Source organism: Macrobrachium nipponense, chromosome 27, assembly GCF_015104395.2.
Source record: "Macrobrachium nipponense isolate FS-2020 chromosome 27, ASM1510439v2, whole genome shotgun sequence".
NCBI lineage: Eukaryota > Metazoa > Arthropoda > Malacostraca > Decapoda > Palaemonidae > Macrobrachium > Macrobrachium nipponense.
Window position 1 is genome coordinate 17,965,907 of NC_087216.1, and position 18,705 is coordinate 17,984,611.

The 18,705-nt window shown below is 38.3% G+C and overlaps 1 protein-coding gene and 1 pseudogene across 1 annotated transcript; both read left to right on the plus strand.

Moving 5' to 3' along the window:
- Nucleotides 1-13,604: 13,604 nt before the first annotated feature.
- On the plus strand, nucleotides 13,605-14,198 carry LOC135200615 (uncharacterized; annotated as a pseudogene).
- A 233-nt stretch (nucleotides 14,199-14,431) lies between these two features.
- Nucleotides 14,432-18,007, plus strand: LOC135200566 (uncharacterized). The gene is made up of 2 exons (XM_064229203.1): nucleotides 14,432-14,953; nucleotides 16,136-18,007. The coding sequence occupies exons 1-2, from the start codon at nucleotides 14,437-14,439 to the stop codon at nucleotides 17,965-17,967; spliced, it is 2,349 nt and encodes a 782-aa protein (XP_064085273.1). The 5' UTR covers nucleotides 14,432-14,436; the 3' UTR covers nucleotides 17,968-18,007.
- Nucleotides 18,008-18,705: the final 698 nt, after the last annotated feature.

The window sequence follows — 18,705 nt, forward strand, 5'->3', positions numbered from 1 at the left end:
TTTAAAAAAGCATCAGGTGTCACCTCCCAAAAGAGGCTTTAAAAAAGCATCAGGTGTCACCTCCCACAAGAGGCTTTAAAAAAGCAACAGGTGTCTCCTCCCACAAGAGGCTTTTTAAAAAAGCAACAGGTGTCTCCCTCCCACAAGAGGCTTTAAAAAAGCAACATGTCCTCCCCCCACAAGAGGCTTTTAAAAAAGCAAACAGGTTCTCCTCCCACAAGAGGCTTTAAAAAAGCAACAGGTGTCTCCTCCCACAAGAGGCTTTAAAAAAGCAACAGGTGTCTCCTCCCACAAGAGGCTTTAAAAAAGCAACAGGTTTGGGGGGGGGGGGGGGTCTCCTCCCAACTTTATAAGAAGGCTTTTAAAAAAGCAACAGTGTTCTCCTCCTTTACAAGAGGCTTTAAAAAAAGCAACAGGTGTCTCCCCTTCCCACAAGAGGCTTTAAAAAACAGCACGAGGTGTGTCTCCCAAAACCCCAAAAAAAGATGGCTTTCAAAAAGCAACAGGTGTCGGCCTTTTCGGTCGCCTCCCCACAAGATGGCTTTAAAAAAGCAACAGGTCTCCTTCCCACAAGAGGCTTTAAAAAAGCAACAAGGTGTCGCCTCCCTTCCCACAAGAGGCTTAAAAAACAGGTGTCGACCTCCCAGATGCTTTAAAAAAGCATCTCCCAGAGGCTTTAAAAAAGCAACAGGTGTCTCCTTCCCAAACCTTAAAAAAGTCCCAAAGAGGCTTTAAAAAAAAGCAAACAAAAGGTGTCTCCTCCCAAAGAGGCAAAAACAAGGCCTAAAAAAAACTTTAAAAAAGCAACAGGTGTCCCTCCAAAAGAGGCTCAAAAAAATAAAAAAGCATCAGGTGTCTCCTCCCACCAAAGAGGCCCTTTGCCAAAAAGCAAACAGGTGGTCTTTCCTCCCAAAACAGAGGCTTTATCAACAGGTGTCGCTCCCTAAAGAGGCTTTTAAAAAAGCACAAGGTGTCGACTTTAAAAAGCAACAGTGTTTCCAGGCAAATGCTGAAGACTTCTTTAAAAAAGCAACAGGGTCGCCTCCCAAAAGAGGCTTTAAAAAAGCAACAGGTGTCGCTCCAAAAGAGGCTTTAAAAAAAGCAACAGGTGTCTCCTCCAATAGAGGCTTTAGCAACAGGTGTCTCCTCAAAAGAGGATAAAAAAAGACAACAAGGTGTCTCCTCCAAAAGAGGCTTTAAAAAAACGCAAAACAAAAAAGGTGTCTCCGCTCCAAAAGAGGCTTATAAAAAAAGCAACAGGTGTCTCCTCCCAAGGAGCTTTAAAAAGCAACAGGTGTCTCCCTCAAGAAAAGCTTTTAAAAAAAGAAAAAAGGAAAACAAAAAAGTGTCTCCTCCCACAAGAGGCATTTAAAAAGCAACAGGTGTCTCCTCCCACAGGAGGCTATAAAAAATCAACAGGTGTCTCCTCCCAAAATAGGCTTTAAAAAAGCAACAGGTGTCTCCTCCCACAAGAGGCTTTAAAAAAGCAACAGGTGTCTCCTCCCACAAGAGGCTTTAAAAAAGCAACAGGTGTCTCCTCCCAAAAGAGGCTTTAAAAAAGCAACAGGTGTCTCTTCCCACAAGAGGCTTTAAAAAAGCGAACAGGTGTCTCCCCCTCCCAGTAAGAGGCTTAAAAACAGGTGTCGCCTCCCAAAAGAGGCTTTAAAAAAGCATCAGGTGTCACCTCCCAAAAGAGGCTTTAAAAAAGCATCAGGTGTCGCCTCCCAAAAGAGGCTTTAAAAAAGCATCAGGTGTCGCCTCCCACTAGAGGCTTTAAAAAAGCAACAGGTGTCTCCACCCAAAAGAGGCTTTAAAAAAGCAACAGGTGTCTCCTCCCAAAAGAGGATTTAAAAAAGCAACAGGTGTCTCCTCCCAAAATAGGCTTTAAAAAAGCAACAGGTGTCTCCTCCCAAAAGAGGCTATAAAAAGCAACAGGTGTCTCCTCTCAAAAGAGGCTTTAAAAAAGCAACAGGTGTCTCCTCCCACAAGAGGCTTTAAAAAACAACAGGTGTCTCCTCCCAAAAGAGGATTTAAAAAAGCAACAGGTGTCTCCTCTCAAAAGAGGCTTTAAAAAAAGCAACAGGTGTCTCCTCCCACTAGAGGCTTTAAAAAAGCAACAGGTGTCTTCTCCCAAAAGAGGCTTTAAAAAAGCAACAGGTGTCTCCTCCCAAAAGAGGCTTTAAAAAAGCAACAGGTGTCTCCTCCCAAAAGAGGCTTTAAAAAAGCAACAGGTGTCTCCACCCAAAAGAGGCTTTAAAAAAGCAACAGGTGTCTCCTCCCAAAAGAGGATTTAAAAAAGCAACAGGTGTCTCCTCCCAAAAGAGGCTTTAAAAAATAAAAAGCAACAGTGTCTCCCTGAGGGGCTATAAAAAGCAACAGGTGTCTCCTCCCAAAAGAGGCTTTTAAAAAGCAACAGGTGTCTCCTCCCACTAGAGGCTTTAAAAAATCAACAGGTGTCTCCTCTCAAAAGAGGCTTTAAAAAAGCAACAGGTGTCTCCTCCCACAAGAGGCTTTAAAAAAGCAACAGGTGTCCTCCTCCCAAAAGAGGATTTAAAAAGCAACAGGTGTCCTCCTCCCGAAAGAGGCTTTAAAAAATGCAACAGGTTGTCTTCTTACAAGAGGCGGTTTAAAAAGCAACAGGTGTCTCCTCCCAGAGAGGCTTTTTAAACAGGTGTCGCCTCCCAAAAGAGGCTTTAAAAAAGCATCAGGTGTCACCTACCAAAATAGGCTTTTAAAAAGCATCAGGTTGTCTCCTCCCACAAGAGGCTTTAAAAAAGCAACAGGTGTCTCCTCCCACAAAGAGGCTTTAAAAAAGCAACAGGTGTGTCTCCTCCCACAAGAGGCTTTAAAAAAGCAACAGGTGTCTCCTCCGCAAGAGGCCCTTTAAAAAGCAACAGGTGTCTCCTCCCGCAAGAGGCTTAAAAAAAGCAACAGGGTGTCTCCTCCCGCAAGAGGCTTTAAAAAAAGCAAACAGGGTGTCTCCCCCACAAAGAGCTTTAAAAAAAGCAACAGGTGTCTCCTCCCACAAGAGGCTTAAAAAAGCATCAGGGTGTCTCCCTCCCACAAGAGGCTTTAAAAAGCAACAGGGGGGTGTCTCCTCCCACAAGAGGCTTTAAAAAAGCAACAGGTGTCTCCTCCCAAAAGAGGCTTTAAAAAAGCAATAGGTCTCCCCTCTCCACCAAGAGGCTTTAAAAAAGCACAGGTGTCTTTCTTCCCAACGAGCTTTAAAAAAAGCAACAGGTGTCTCCTCCCACAAGAGGCTTTAAAAAAAAACAGGTGTCGCCTCCCAAAAGAGGATTTAAAAAAAGGCATCAGGTGCACCCCTCCCAAAAAGAGGCTTTTAAAAAACAACAAAGGTTGTCCTCCTCCCACCATCCCAAAAGAGGCTTTACAAAAAACAAGGTGTTTCTTTCCTTTCCCGCACACAAGGCTAATTTAAAAAACAGTGTCGCCTCCAAAAAGAGGCTTTTAAAAAAAAAAGCACAGGTGTCACCTTCCCAAAAAGCCTTGTCTTTAAAAAAGCATTTCAGGTGTCGCCTCCCTAAAGGAAAAAAGGCTTTTAAAAAGGCAACCTAAAAAAGTGTCGCCACAGGTGGCTGCAATAAAGGCAAATTGTCGCCTCCCAGAAGGAGGCTTTAAATTCAAATTAAGCACGGTGTCACCTCCCAAAAAGAGGCTTTAAAAAAGCAACAGGGTCGCCCTCCCAAAAAGAAATCTTTTAAAAGCAACAGGTGTCGCCTCCCAAAAGAGGCTTTAAAAAAGCCAACAGGTGTCTCCACCCAAAAGAAAAAGGCTCTTAAAAAAAGCAAACAAGGTGTTCCCTCCCAAAAGAGGATTTAAAAAACAACAGGTGTCTCCTCCCAAAAAAGAGGCTATAAAAACACCAGGTGTCACCCCTCCACAAGAGGCTATAAAAAAAGCAAAAACAGGTTGTCTCCTCCCACAAGAAAGGCTTTTAAAAAGGCAACAGGTGTCCCCCTCCTCCACAAGAGGCTTTAAAAAAACAAACAGGTGTTCTCCTCCCAAAATAGGCTTTTAAAAAAGCAAACAAGGTGTCTCCCTCCCCACAAAGAGGCTTAAAAAAAAAGCAAACAGTGTCTCCTCCACAAGAGGTTTAAAAAAGCAAAACAGTGTCTTCCTCCAAAAGAGGCTTTTTAAAAAAGCAACAGGTGTCTCTTCCCAGAGGCTTAAAAAAGCAACAGGTGTCTCCTCCCAAAGAAGAGGCTTTTAAAAAGGGTCGCCTCCCAAAAGAGGCTTTAAAAAAGCATCAGGTGTCACCTCCCAAAAGAGGCTTTAAAAAAGCATCAGGTGTCGCCTCCCACAAGAGGCTTTAAAAAAGCAACAGGTGTCTCCTCCCCCCACCCCAAGAAAAAGGGCTTTAAAAAAGCAACAGGTGTCTCCTCCCAGAAAGGCTAAAAAAAAGCAACAGGGTCTCCTCCCACAAGAGGCTTTTAAAAGAAAGCAAACAGGTGTTCTCCTTCCCACAAGAGGCTTTAAAAAAAAGGGCAAAACCAGGGTGTCCTCCACAAGAGGTTTAAAAAAAGCAACAGGTGTCTCCTCCCAAAAGAGGCTACAAAAAAGCAACAGGTGTCTCCTCCCACAAAAGGCTTTAAAAAAGCAACTGGTGTCTCCTCCCACAAGAGGCTTTAAAAAAAACAGGTGTCTTCTCCCAAAAGAGGCTTTAAAAAAGCATCAGGTGTCACCTCCCAAAAGAGGCTTTAAAAAAGCAACAGGTGTCTCCTCCCACACAAGGCTTTAAAAAAACAGGTGTCTCCTCCCAAAAGAGGCTTTAAAAAAGCATCAGGTGTCACCTCCCAAAAGTGTCTTTAAAAAAGCATCAGGTGTCGCCTCCCTAAAGAGGCTTTTAAAAGCAACAGGTGTCGCCTCCCAAAAGAGGCATTGCATTAAACAACAGGTGTCGCCTCCGAAAGAGGCATTGCATTAAGCAACAGGTGTCACCTCCCAAAGAGGCTTTAAAAAAGCAACAGGTGTCGCCTCCCGCAAGAGGCTTTAAAAAAGCAAACAGGTGTTTAGTTGCTCTCCACAAGAGGCTTTAAAAAAGCAACGGTGTCTCCACCCACAAGAGGCTTTAAAAAAGCAACAGGTGTCTCCTCCCACAAGAGGCTTTAAAAAAGCAACAGGTGTCTCCTCCCACAAGAGGCTTTAAAAAAGCAACAGGTGTCTCTCACAGAGGCTTTAAAAAAGCAACAGGTGTCTCCTCCCACAAGAGGCTTTAAAAAAGCAACAGGTGTCTCCTCCCAAAAGAGGCTTTAAAAAAGCAACAGGTGTCTCCTCCCACAAAATGCTTTAAAAAAGCAACAGGTGTCTCCTCCCACAAGAGGCTTTAAAAAAAACAGGTGTCGCCTCCCGAAGAGGCTTTAAAAAAGCATCACGTGTCACCTCCCAAAAGAGGCTTTAAAAAAACAACAGGTGTCACCTCCCACACGAGGCTTTAAAAAAACAGGTGTCGCCTCCCAAAAGAGGCTTTAAAAAAGCATCAGGTGTCACCTCCCAAAAGTGTCTTTAAAAAAGCATCAGGTGTCGCCTCCCTAAAGAGGCTTTTAAAAGCAACAGGTGTCGCCTCCCAAAAGAGGCATTGCATTAAGCAACAGGTGTCGCCTCCCAAAGAGGCATTGCATTAAGCAACAGGTGTCACCTCCCAAAGAGGCTTTAAAAAAGCAACAGGTGTCGCCTCCCAAAGAGGCTTTAAAAAAGCAACAGGTGTCGCCTCCCAAAGAGGTAAGGCAGGAGTTAATCCCTCAAGTTAAGCAAGATGCAGTTTACCACAGGTGAGGTAAGTAAATAGTTTGCCTCTAAAGAGGTAAGAAGCAATGCACCTCCAAGAGAAGCAATAACCTTCAAAACAAAATTAAAAGGATACACTTCTCCACATGTTAAAAACAATTAACACAAACCTAATTGCGGCTCTGTACATGGTACACAGACCTTGGGCCACCTGTGTCAGTGCAGCACCGCCACCCTGTCAAAGGTGGCCCCATTTCAAGTTAGCCTAACTAGACTTTTAACCTAAATTCAAAAAGTTTCAGTAATTTACCTTCAGACTTCAGCTTTAGATACTGCTAAAAATGATAAAAATACTAAACTTCACTACACTCCTAAGGTCATGAAAAATAACTTTTAATCTTTACTCTTAAAAAGTTAAAAATTTCAAAACATTAAAACAAATCACGGTAGATCTAGGGTACTTATCTGCGGCGGCCTAGACTATGGCAGTTGCGGTTTTTCTATGCCGTTTTACCTCCTTAACAAGAATTTTAAGTCATATTTATTCGGACGACTGTAATTAAACACCCACGGGGCAGTACTAAACACGGCGAAATACATTGGACGCCCCAGTCTCTAGTGGATGTCGTATCCGCGGTTACGTTCCTTGCAGTCCGTGCGGACTGCTTCTGTAGAATACCCAAATCACAAATCTTTAATCTAGAAACCGCGAAAATTTGGCTAAATGTTAAATACCGATCCTCCAACACTAACATCTTTAAACTACTATTTATATTTAAGGTTTAGCAAATGAAATACAGAATACAAAGGTTACCTAATTTAACTTACTATAAATCATTGTTGAATCATACTGACGATTAAAACCAGATATAAAGCATTGTTTCAAATACTCCGCAGAAGTTCCATGCACACCATCTCCAATCTTCATAAACGTACTACAGCCGGGGTAATTCACATTTTCTTATGATGGCGGGTAAATTATAAAGATTAAACTCCACTTACCTAGAATAAAATTTCAGAAATTATTAATAAGTAATTAAAATACTTTCGAAATCGTCCCAATTCAAAATTTACGATCCTAGCCTCATATCTTCGAGTAACTCTTAGATTTGATCTCGGTAACTATTAAAGAATTAAACTTTAAAAAATTCAGTTTCTTCAAAGCTTAGAATGACTAAAAATTAAAATAGAGATCCAACACTCAAATATTTAACTGCAAAAATATAATAAAAAAAAAGAAGGTCGATCTTAAAATTTGACATTAAACAGCAGTTAACAAAAGATCTTTAACTAACAATCACAAAACAATAACACACCACAAAATTGTTTACCAACCTTCCACCAGAATCTTGAGATAAACAACACGACCACGACACACTAACGACGACGACCATAAAACTTGAACGCATTTAACGAATATTCAAATCACTAAAAACTAAATGAAAGAAACGAATGCTGGAACTAAACGGAGTTGTGGTAGAAGACCTTCTCGAAATCAAGGACTTTGGATTTAAGTAAAAGAACGATACAGTTCACACTTAACCAAGGACACTGGAGATAAGGTCAAACACCAAAGATCGCTTATTCCAACCTGAGAGCGCGTTCAGCTTTCCAAATACATATATGGTTTTTTAAAATTTTTCGATCAAATCAAATATAAAACTTTAAAGAAATAGAAACAACGTAGCCTTACACTCATGAACCTCAGGTAGCGTTCAAAAGCTTTACGTAACCTACAGGAAATGAGAGATTGCAATCTCTAGGCATTTTCTGTCTTATTTTCCTCAACACTTCAAGCCGTTTCCGCTAGACTTCGGTCACAAGGTTTGAAAAGCATATAATATGGTTAGTTGCTTGGTCTGATGTGAATTAAAGTATATTATATCCCCGCCATTAACATTATCATTGCTTTCATTACATGAAGGAAATTTAAAGCTTCAACTGAAGGACGAACATTTGGATATTTTATGCCTAGGCCTATTCGAAGCACGGCCTTAAGCCTATTGTAACCCAAGCCTGCAAGATAGACCAAACCAGACCGGAGGGAGACCCCACCAAAAATAAGCTAGGATGACTAGGCCTATACTGATGAAGAGATAGACTCATGCCCTTGTTATGAGAATAATGCGACAACAGGAGCATGGTAAAGTTCCCAACTTTGCAGGTAAAGGGCAGTGAATGACTGGTACACATAAATGGACGTCGAAGCGTCTGTGGTCATCGACGCCAGGGAGAGGGGAAAAGTTTAAACCAACCTTTAAAAAAAATGAAATTTAGTTAAGTGGTGGGTTCACTGGTGAATGTGCAGTCAACACAAAAAGTAAGTCAGATAATAGACACAAATCAATATCGTTATGATAGCGAGCAAAGAAAGACTATAATCTGCGTTATTGTTATAATGAAATAACATCAGTTTACAAATCGTATAATTGTTTCTGATAAGTGCAAAAAAATGTCAATGGTCATGCTTTATTTGTCCCATCACTAAAGCTTCACTTAACCAGACAATTGAATTTACGTTAATTTCCTTAAGGACAAATAGGCTTATTTCTTAGGGAATAGACCTAGTTCTCCGATGCAGACCGGAAATAACAAGACGCGCTTCGCATTTAAATGTATGTTATGAAGGTTTATACACGTAATATTTATTCATCTTGAAATTCTTATATATATATATATATATATATATATATATATATATATATATATATATATATATTATATACATATATAATATATATATATATGAATAATTATCACATCGAACCGTGATTCATTTATATATCATTCGAGCTACAAGTGTCCTTTAATATGTAAATTCACTCTACCTCGGAATTTATATATTTTCAAATATGTACCGAAGGGGAATTTTTTAGTTGATAATAATTTCGTCCCCCCATGGGATCGAACCACCGTCCAAGTGGACGGGAACGAAATCAGGACAGACAGTGACGCTATCCAATCAGCCAACAGAGACGCTATAAGTTCATATCGATTCTGACCTTACAAATCACCCTCGATCTCGGTGCTTTCGTAATTAGAATCGATATGAAACCCCGTCTACCATGTTAGCCAATTCGAGCTTTTGACAGCACGTAGCCTTTTGTTATGAATAATTATCACATCGAACATCGATCCCATGGGGGGACGAAATTATTATCAACTAAAAAATTCCCCTTCGGTACGTATATGAAAATATATCAATTCCGAGGTAGAGTGACTTTAGATATTAAAGGACATTTGTAACTCGAATGATATATATATATATATATATATATATATAGCTATATATATATATATATATATATATATATATATATATATATGTATATATATATATATGTAAATATATATATAAAGACGAAAGCGCTTGGATTCCTGGCTATCATTTCCCGTGGTATTCGCTTATTTATGAAGTCACGTGCATCTACTGTGATTTTTTAAGCATATATATATATATATATATATATATATATATATATTATATATATATATATAATGACCTGATCTCGGTCATTTGTGGGCTCGGGATATGAAGGAAAAACAGGAGAGAGATAAGTTTACGTGCATGCAATGGAGGTCATGCATAATTGATAATCGATGAAACGTTTAACACAGGTGTATTCTTCTTAGCTACGCAGGTGGCCTTTACTTGTAATTATTAAGTTAACTATACGCTAGTGCACAACCGGACGGCAGGTTAGACTGTTATTGACACTCATGGTGACACACGGGAAAGGGCAATGGGCAATCGTCTCTCGACCAGTCTGTAGTATTTGGAGCCCGCTAACGAACTGATCTGCCGGTATTGCGGCCTGTTTCAAATGCCCCCTTTCAGATGGCATCATTATGCAAGAAGCTGATTGGTTATTCTGGCTCCTTAGACACAATGGCCAATCAAGAAGGGATATAGAGATGCCCAAGCCACACCAACTTGTAACGTCTTTGGCGGTTGACTTGTTTTGTTACACATACGCACAGCATCACTTATAACGGTTTCAGACTATCACGGAAAAGGCATATTCAACACTGTATTGAATCAGCATCACTGATGATATATATATATATATATATATATATATATATATAATATATTATATATAGATATATATACATATATATATATATATATTTATATATATATATCTATATATATATATATATATATATTATATATATATATATATATATCATATATATATATATATATATATGTATATATATATATATATATATATATATATATATATATATATATATATATATATATATATATATATATATTATATATATATATATATGTATATATATATATATATATATACATTATATATATATATATATATATATATATATATATATATATATATATATATATATATATATATATATATATATATATATATATATATTTATATATATATGTATATGTATGTATATATATATATGTATATATATGTATATGTAATATATATATATATTCTTAAGATTTCCACCGGGTCACTGTATTTTAAGAAATTAAAGTAAAAGTCACGTGTGGCACTTTATTTGAGGCTAAGATAAAAGTGGGCAGGAGTGATAAGTCCTTGAAAACTGTCAGGCTTAACCTCTTTAAAGTGAACCATGAGAAGTACGTGCATGATTTATGTGCGCCCACCAAAATGACTCGCTTATGTCTTTTGTAGTGGTTCTCTCATTGACGATTTGCTCTAAGTGATCATTGCATAAAGTATCGTTGTTTATTTGATGAAACACGACGTTATGAGATTATAAGATTTAATTTAAGATCACGCGTAAAATAAATACATCTCATGATGGATGCTATAGTTCACAGAAAGAGAAACGGGCATGCATTTCAGCTATGCTTTTTGCTTACTGCTGACTCTTCATAAGCTTTAATTTCTTCACATCCGTAAATTTTATCAATATATATCAGTTTGTGTTAGATACAAATAAAAAACCTTCAGTCATAAAGGTAGATGAAGTTTATTGTTGCAATTCATGAGAGATATTACTAGTCGGCTACTCGAACACCTACCATTTGGTGTGTGTTGCCTGTGACTTCAAGCATAAGAGAGACAGAGACTCGGCTCGGCAACCATTCGATCCTGAGGGTGGATCGGACTAACACGCAATTTCATTGGTTCTGAAACTCAAGAAGAAGAAGCTCGCGTATCTTCGTTCTTTAGAAACCGATCATTATTATAATATAAAACTTCGTCTTATCCGTATTCAGGTGGCCTCCAGCCAACCAGTAAGGTACGTTACAACAACATCTGGGGGGAAAATGTTCAAGATAACGAGTTGGTAAGAGAAATATTACAATTTTTTTTAGTGCTAAACGAAAGCTTTCATTATCTTGGACGAATTTAAGTGAAATACTGTTGCTGTGTGAAACTTGCTCAAGTAACTCTTAAAGGTTACAAAGCATAGAAAGAGTGATAGAGTTATATTTACAGGTATTTATATTCAAGTCATGCTTATTGATCCCTACTTTCTTAATCGTCACTATTTTTATCTTTGGCTGTGATTATTTTTTATACTTACGCATTTATATTATTATTATTATTTTATTATTATTATTATTATTATTATTATTATTATTACCAAACAAAAACTTCTTGCAGTTTTCTTCTGAAGATTGAAAAAGAAGCCCACAAAATCACTGTGTAACTTGTTTACTTCTAAGTATTTATTTATTTTTTTTTACTTAGAAGTAAACAAGTTACAAAAGTGACTTTGTGGGTTTCTTTTTCAATTATTATTATTATTATTATTATTATTATTATTGAAAGATATTGCTGCATCAGCTGCATTCAACTTGTAAATAGTCTTCTCTATTTTTCTAACAATAGCTTTCTCTCTGCTACTACAACTGGCGAGTATTGCGCCGATATTACTCATCAGGAGGAGTCAATTTCGGGGATATTGCTTAAAATTTATTTATTTGTCACAGTAAATGAACAAATAAAAAATATAAGTCGATCTAGTGGCCAACGTTTCTCTCGGTATCATCCGAGCATGATCACGGCAGTGGGTCGGATGAGTAATATCGGCGCAATACTCGCCAGTTGTAGTAGCAGAGAGAAAGCTATTGTTAGAAAAATAGAGAAGACTATTTACAAGTTGAATGCAGCTGATGCAGCAATATCTTTCAATAAAACTTGTTTGAAAGAGGGTCTCCTTCCAATATTATTATTATTATTATTATTATTATTATTATTATTATTATTATTATTATTATTATTATTATTTGTGAGAGAAGAAGCTCCTTCGACGACAACCTGCATATACTTTCCTAGACCAGGCCCAAAGAAAACAAGAAAAAAAAAAGTCAGAAGACAAATGGATTGGGCTTAACGGTGAAGTATGACTGTTGTAAATTTATATTGTACATATCCATTTTCTAACTTTAACAAAGACAGTGCTAAGAGCTACAAATAACTATACCCCATTTTCTTTAGTATAAGCTCTGCAGAAATTTTAATATTATATTTTGAATACTCTGAATAATTTTATTTAACATTTAAAATATTTGATAGATAGATTTAATAAATTGATTTAACTGTCCCATTCAAACTAGTTAAGAAATGATTTAATTGATTCAGGGAGTGATATGAACCATTGACCTGGCATAGGTTTTTTTTATTTTTGGGGTAGCGATAGGCCGAGCACGGGGTTTTGACGACAACTTGTTTTGTAAACTTCGTCTTGAGTTTATTTTACAAAGTGTAGCGTTGTAGAAATTAATAACCCTTAAGATAATTGGGTTGTATGATCTCCTTTCCTGTTTGTACCTATCCTAACCCATATCCTATCCAAATCCTTATCTGCAACCAAACTTTGAAACGGCCATTCATACTAAACTGTCGTCGGAATTCGGAAAGAATCGCTAAGTAGAATAACATTTTTTATCATCGTACCCATTTATTTCCACGAACATAATTAGAGGTCGCTGGTTTTGCTGACTAAATATATAGTAGTTTTTAGTTTAGGAGCGAATTAAGAGGTGTGTGTCCAAACTGGGCCAACTTAAAGGTAGGCCAACATACCAATTTTCCGCAAAGGGTAGGCCGCCATGATTGGACAGCAGATTTGAGCCAGCGGTCATTCGTTAGGAAGTGGTTTCGTCAATTAACATTTAACTTAATTATATAAGACGTAATGCACTTTTTCTTTACCTTAACTAAATTTTGAGCCCTTTTACGTAGTTAGGCTATTGTAATATTGGAGTTTGTGAGAAATAATTAGGCATAGACTCAGATTGAACAATTTTACATGGGTTTATATAATTACATGGGCGTAGTAGAAAATTGAGTCAAAATTAGGTCTGTCTGTTCACTTAACATTACTCAGTATAAGTATTCAGAAGAACTCATTTAATAAGATTTTTATTTTTACCACTCTACGATTCGATGTCAGGAAGAGCTCAGCTCAATAATATTTCAGATTGTCGTACCTCTTGACAGAATTCTTGGCAGACCATCTTGATGATAATTTGGCCGTTTGACTCATCATTAGAAAATAAAAGTGCTGAGCTTGTAACGGTGCTCTTGTTCTAAATAATCCTTACACTGACACAAATCTGATTTAACTTACAAAATGAAGGGTCACCAGTGCCTCTTGTTGCACTGAAAATGAATGTCGTGAAGACATCAAACTCTGCAAAATGTAGTGGAAATGGAAGTATGAGAACATAGGAACTTACTAGCTTTTACATGTTTTTTGTGTAAAAATTGTTTTACAAAATTAAACCACGTTCTAGATATATTACTCATTATTAACCCTTTGACTTAACAGAATTCTAAACCACGTTCTAGATATATTACTCATTATTAAACCTTTGACTTAACAGAATTCTGCCATGGGTATCGCAGAATCTTCTGGCCCCAATTTCCTCATCAATCAATCAACACACACCTGCCTGACAGTGATCAGTGGATCAGATGCCCGTGACGCTGTGATTGGCATGTCAAAATGCACAAGCGGAATCAAGCAGCAGTGGTTCGCCAAAAATGGCCAGTGGCACTGGGGAGGAAACCAGGTTCTCTGTCTTTCCAGAGACAAGTCTGGAAAGTTGTGTCTTGCACCTCAGAACACAGTGTCACAATCATGGGTCCACGATGAGCAAGACAGGCTGTCCTTGGGGTCAAAGGTACTTGATGTGCCCTGGGAAAGCCCAAGAACTCGAGTTATCTTTTACCCCAAAGCACTCGGGGATCAACCAGAAGTGGTGGACTTTTTCTAAGCTGAAAGCTTATCTGGCTGACAAACAGCTGGTGGGTGAACACTGCTTGGCCCCGCCAGTCTTGCAGATTTGCAAAAAGGAGATTAGTCGTTGCTCTGCAGTTAAAAATAACCGTTCAGAAACCTGCAGTGAATGTAACGGCCAAGGTAAGTTGCAGTGCCTGGTTTCAGTTAGTACTTTTTCCAGTCAAGTGTTCATATTTTAGAAAACTTTTACACTCGTTTGCCTTTTGTAAGAATGTAGAGGTTGTGGACATCTTGTGCCATAAAACTATTGATTGATGGATGTCAGTCAGTACTTTTTACAGTTAAGTCTTCATACTTGTGCAAACATTTTCACATTTGTTTACCTTCTGCAAGAATACAGAATTTTGCGTAGGCCTTATGCCATAGAACATTAACACAAATGTTACTCTTCTCTTTGCAGTGGGCAAAGACTTCCACATGTTATCTCATTGTTGGGGGGTGATGCCCAATTTAGGAATCACTGGCAACCCGGAATATCTCGTCAGTCAGAGTACACTCACCTGCTTAACTGTCTTGAGTGGCACAGGCCCCAGTGATGCTACAATTGGACTAGCACCATTCAGTGGCACCATTAAACAGCAATGGTTCATCCAGGATTCAACTTGGATTTGGGCTGGAAATCGTTCCTGTTGCCTTGCTCAAGACAGGAAACAGGGCACCTTAGTGCTAGGGGCAGTTGGCAGCAGCAAAGCCACGTGGAATCTCGATGACCAAGGGATGATGGAAACCAACTCACAGGTTCTAGATGTACCATGGGAGAAACCAAGAACTCATGTTATTCTCTACCCGAAGCATGGCGGCGTAAACCAGAAATGGTGGAAGCTCTCCCAAGTCAAATCGATTCTTCAGAAGTTTCCAGAGATGAAAACCTCGTATCCTGCACCTTTAGTAAACATGGCCGACAGGATAGCAGTTCAGAACCAGCGTTGTCAGTGTAAGTGCTATTGTGATTTTTATTTTTGCTTACTTATTTTTATGCAGAGGGGAATCAGTATTTCAGTTCTTTTGGAATAGTAGAAATATTTTGTAATTAATCTAGCAGGGACAACCATAATCTGACTTTACATTTCCAGTTCCCAGACTGATATCTTCATAAATCTACCATTCTGATAATTTTTGCAGCTTCAGGTTTTATTTCAAATGACATAGAATGATAAGTGGTAACTAACCTCTTATCCTTTGCAATACTGGATATAAAGTCCCTTGTAAAGTGGCAGTTACGTGAGATTCTTGGTGGGAACTTTGTAGGTTTGAGCTTCTCTAGCATTGAAAATTCACTGTTGTAACAAAAGCTTAGTGCTTAGGTGTCAAAGATTAAATTAAACAACCCTCAAATGCTTTATCTTATAAAGGGAAAACTTACCAATGCTACTGCTTCAGAACCTTTTCTAAAACAATGGACAAACGGTGCTCAGTAGTACTAGGGTTAAAAGGCTTATTTGCCCTAGGTGGATAAAGCATTTCTGCTGCCAAGTGGTGTTAAGAGATTTATTTGCCCTAGGTGGATAAAATATTTCTGGTGCCTGGCTGGTGGCTATAAGTGTCACTTTCATTACTGAACAGTCTCTTTTTATAGTTGAAATGAAAAGGTGATAACTTCATTTTTATTTATAGAACGGATACCAGTTATGGATATCATGAATTCCCTAGTGTCCTATCTCTCCCATCCTCTCTAGCACATGCAGATATTTCAAGTAGAATCTTTAATTTTTACCTTCTTGCAAAATTTTCATAATTTTAATCATTCCCTATGCAAGTATTATTGTTACGCATTTTATACAGTTGCTACATGCATTGTAAAAAACTCCAAACATTTTTATCTTTCATACTACTTGGAACCAAGAGGGAACCTGGAAAATTGGGTCAAGTTTATTTCTGTTAATCACTAATACCTCCAGTGAATGAAATTTCCAGTGTGACAAAGTTAACGCAGTCGCTTTTACCCAGGTTCTCTCATTAGATGGTATATCTTTCTATATTTCATTTTGCACTTGATTTAAAAAAAATATGATGGAGGCTATATTTTGTACCACAAACAAAAGTAATAAGTGTAGTATGAAGTCTCATTAATGAAACTTATTGAATTATAAAAGATAATTATCAACTACTTTTTCAGGCAAGGAGAAATATCGTACCAGAGTGGGATTGAAAGCTGGTGCTGCTTTTGAGGAACCAGAATATCTTATCAGCCAGAGCACGCACACGTGCTTAACAGTGCTCAATGGTACAGGTCCAAAGGACGCCAGCATTGGTTTAGCCCCCTACACCGGTAATGCAAGACAGCAGTGGTTTGTGGAAGATGGAATCTGGGAATGGAGTCTGAACCGATCTTATTGCCTAGCTCCTGACTTGCAGAAAGGTGGGTTAAAACTTGAACTAAAGAACTCGCATGCATCATGGACTATAGATAAATATGGACTGTTTACGAATGGCCCTCATGCCTTGGATGTGCCTTGGGAAGGAGCAAGGACAAAGGTTATTCTTTATCCAATACATGGTGGCATCAATCAGAGGTGGTGGTGTATGTCAAGTCTCAAGTCGTGCGTTGGTTGTAAAATGTATCCGCTATCTGCATCAGATGAAAATACCTACAAAGATGAAATGGCACGGGGCATAGTCAACCGCTTATGTCCTCTGACGGAACCTTTACCTCACCTGAGGGATACTGATCATTATCCAGGAAATGTTGCACCAGGAACTCCAAGAAAAACTGTGATGTGTACCCTAACTGTTGGAACCATGCAGCAGCGTAGTAGCCTTCGTATGACAGTTCCTGAAGACTGGCAAGCTACCAATATGTATGTAGTTGCAGGGGATATATTCACTATCACATTACCAAATATAACTGAAAAGCAGGCTGAACAAATCACAGTCAGAGTTGGAGCTCACCGTGACTGTCTTACTCCTACATCACCCAATCTGCGAAAGGGTATCTTTAAACGCATGCCAGTTGTGTCTGAGGAATTTGACCTTAATCCAGGTAAAAATTGTCTGCGTAGCCAGTTTGGAGGTAACCTTATCTTTACGTACGAAGGAAAAGAGAGATTTAATGTCACAGCTGAAGTGAAAAATGTTGTTGAAACACCTCATTATATTCTTGGAAAGTCGAGCAGCACGGACTGGAAGAAAATGAAAAATCTAGATGCACCATTTTCAGTTCTTGAAACTGACAAAGTTGTGCTGATAGTTCCAACTTCTGAAGCAAGAGGCATTGTGGATATTGATGATTTACTCCGCAGATATGATGACATCATGACAAAACTGGAAGACCTCTCAGGCTTTAATGAAAGTGACCCACCACCCCAGGGAAAACAGTGGATGGTTGATGATGTTCAGATAACTGCTGGAAGTGCACATGCAGGATTCCCAGCAATGTTTGATCATGAGTATTATGACCTGACTTCACCTAAAACACCACATGACTGGGTTGTCTGGCATGAACTTGGGCACAACTACCAGCAAGGCCCATACTGGTCCTATGCCTATGGGATTGAGTCTACTGTGAATTTGTTTTCTCTTTATATCGAAGAGAAGCTGAAAGCAGACGACCGCTTGAAGAGGGAGAACAGGTACTTACCAACAGCCCTAGCAGTCGACAAGGGACTGACATTTGAACAAGCCGACTGCTGGCAAAAGTTAGTTTTCCTGATGGAAATAAAATATTCATTTCCGAGTCATGGGTGGGAGATGTATCGGCACTTGAATCGCACCGTGCGGGCCCTGTCAGAGCATGATGCTGCTATACTGAAGAAAAACCGTCAGAACCAGTATGACTATGTATATGTTACGCTTAGCCGCTTCATTGGTACTGATTTGCTACCTCACTACCAAAGGTGGTCTTTGCCAGTTTCTGGAAAGGCACAGAATGAGGTGAAATCTTTGGGGTTACCTAAAGCTCCTCACAACATGTCTGCTAGCAGCAATCCAGAGAAGTACGTAATCTCTTAAATGTAAACAGTGATTTGATGGTCTGCAGGCAGATGTAAATGTTTGACAATCAGAATCAGGGAAGTCCATATCATCTGCATTAATATTTACTTCTATTATTTTCTGATAATTTTCGCAGAGCTGTGCCCTGCATCATATGTATATATATATATATATATATATATATATATATACTATATATATATATATATATATATATATGTGTGTGTGTGTGTGTGTGTGTGTGTGTGTGTGTATTATATGTTGCTACTTTCAAAATGCATATATCTTCTCATAAGCTGTATGAAATGTTAGAATAGAGTTTTGCAACATTTTTCAGATTCCTTAGCTAGCTTAGAGTTATAGGATGTCTAAAATGTGTGTTCAGATTTCGCATAACATAATGTAAAAGAATATATAACGTAGTATGGAGAGAAAGAGAGGGAGAGATTAACGTTGTCCGTTCAAAGCTAGAGTTGTTTCCCTATTATGTCAATGCCTTGAGATAAGAGATCTCGAGATCTCCATTGTGTTTTGGATTCCTGTCATCACATGTGATAGGGACTTTTGCTTTGATTGAGTAAGTCTTTGTTGAGCATAATACGTTCATTACTGGTTTCATACTTGTACGTCTTTGCCGAATAGTCACGTCAATATTTCATGATATTTGTGTAAAGTTACATCATATTAGAAGCTTCTAGAAAGATTGCATCATCTTTCACATGCTCAAAACGTTTTGTGTGATATCCACTGTCCAGC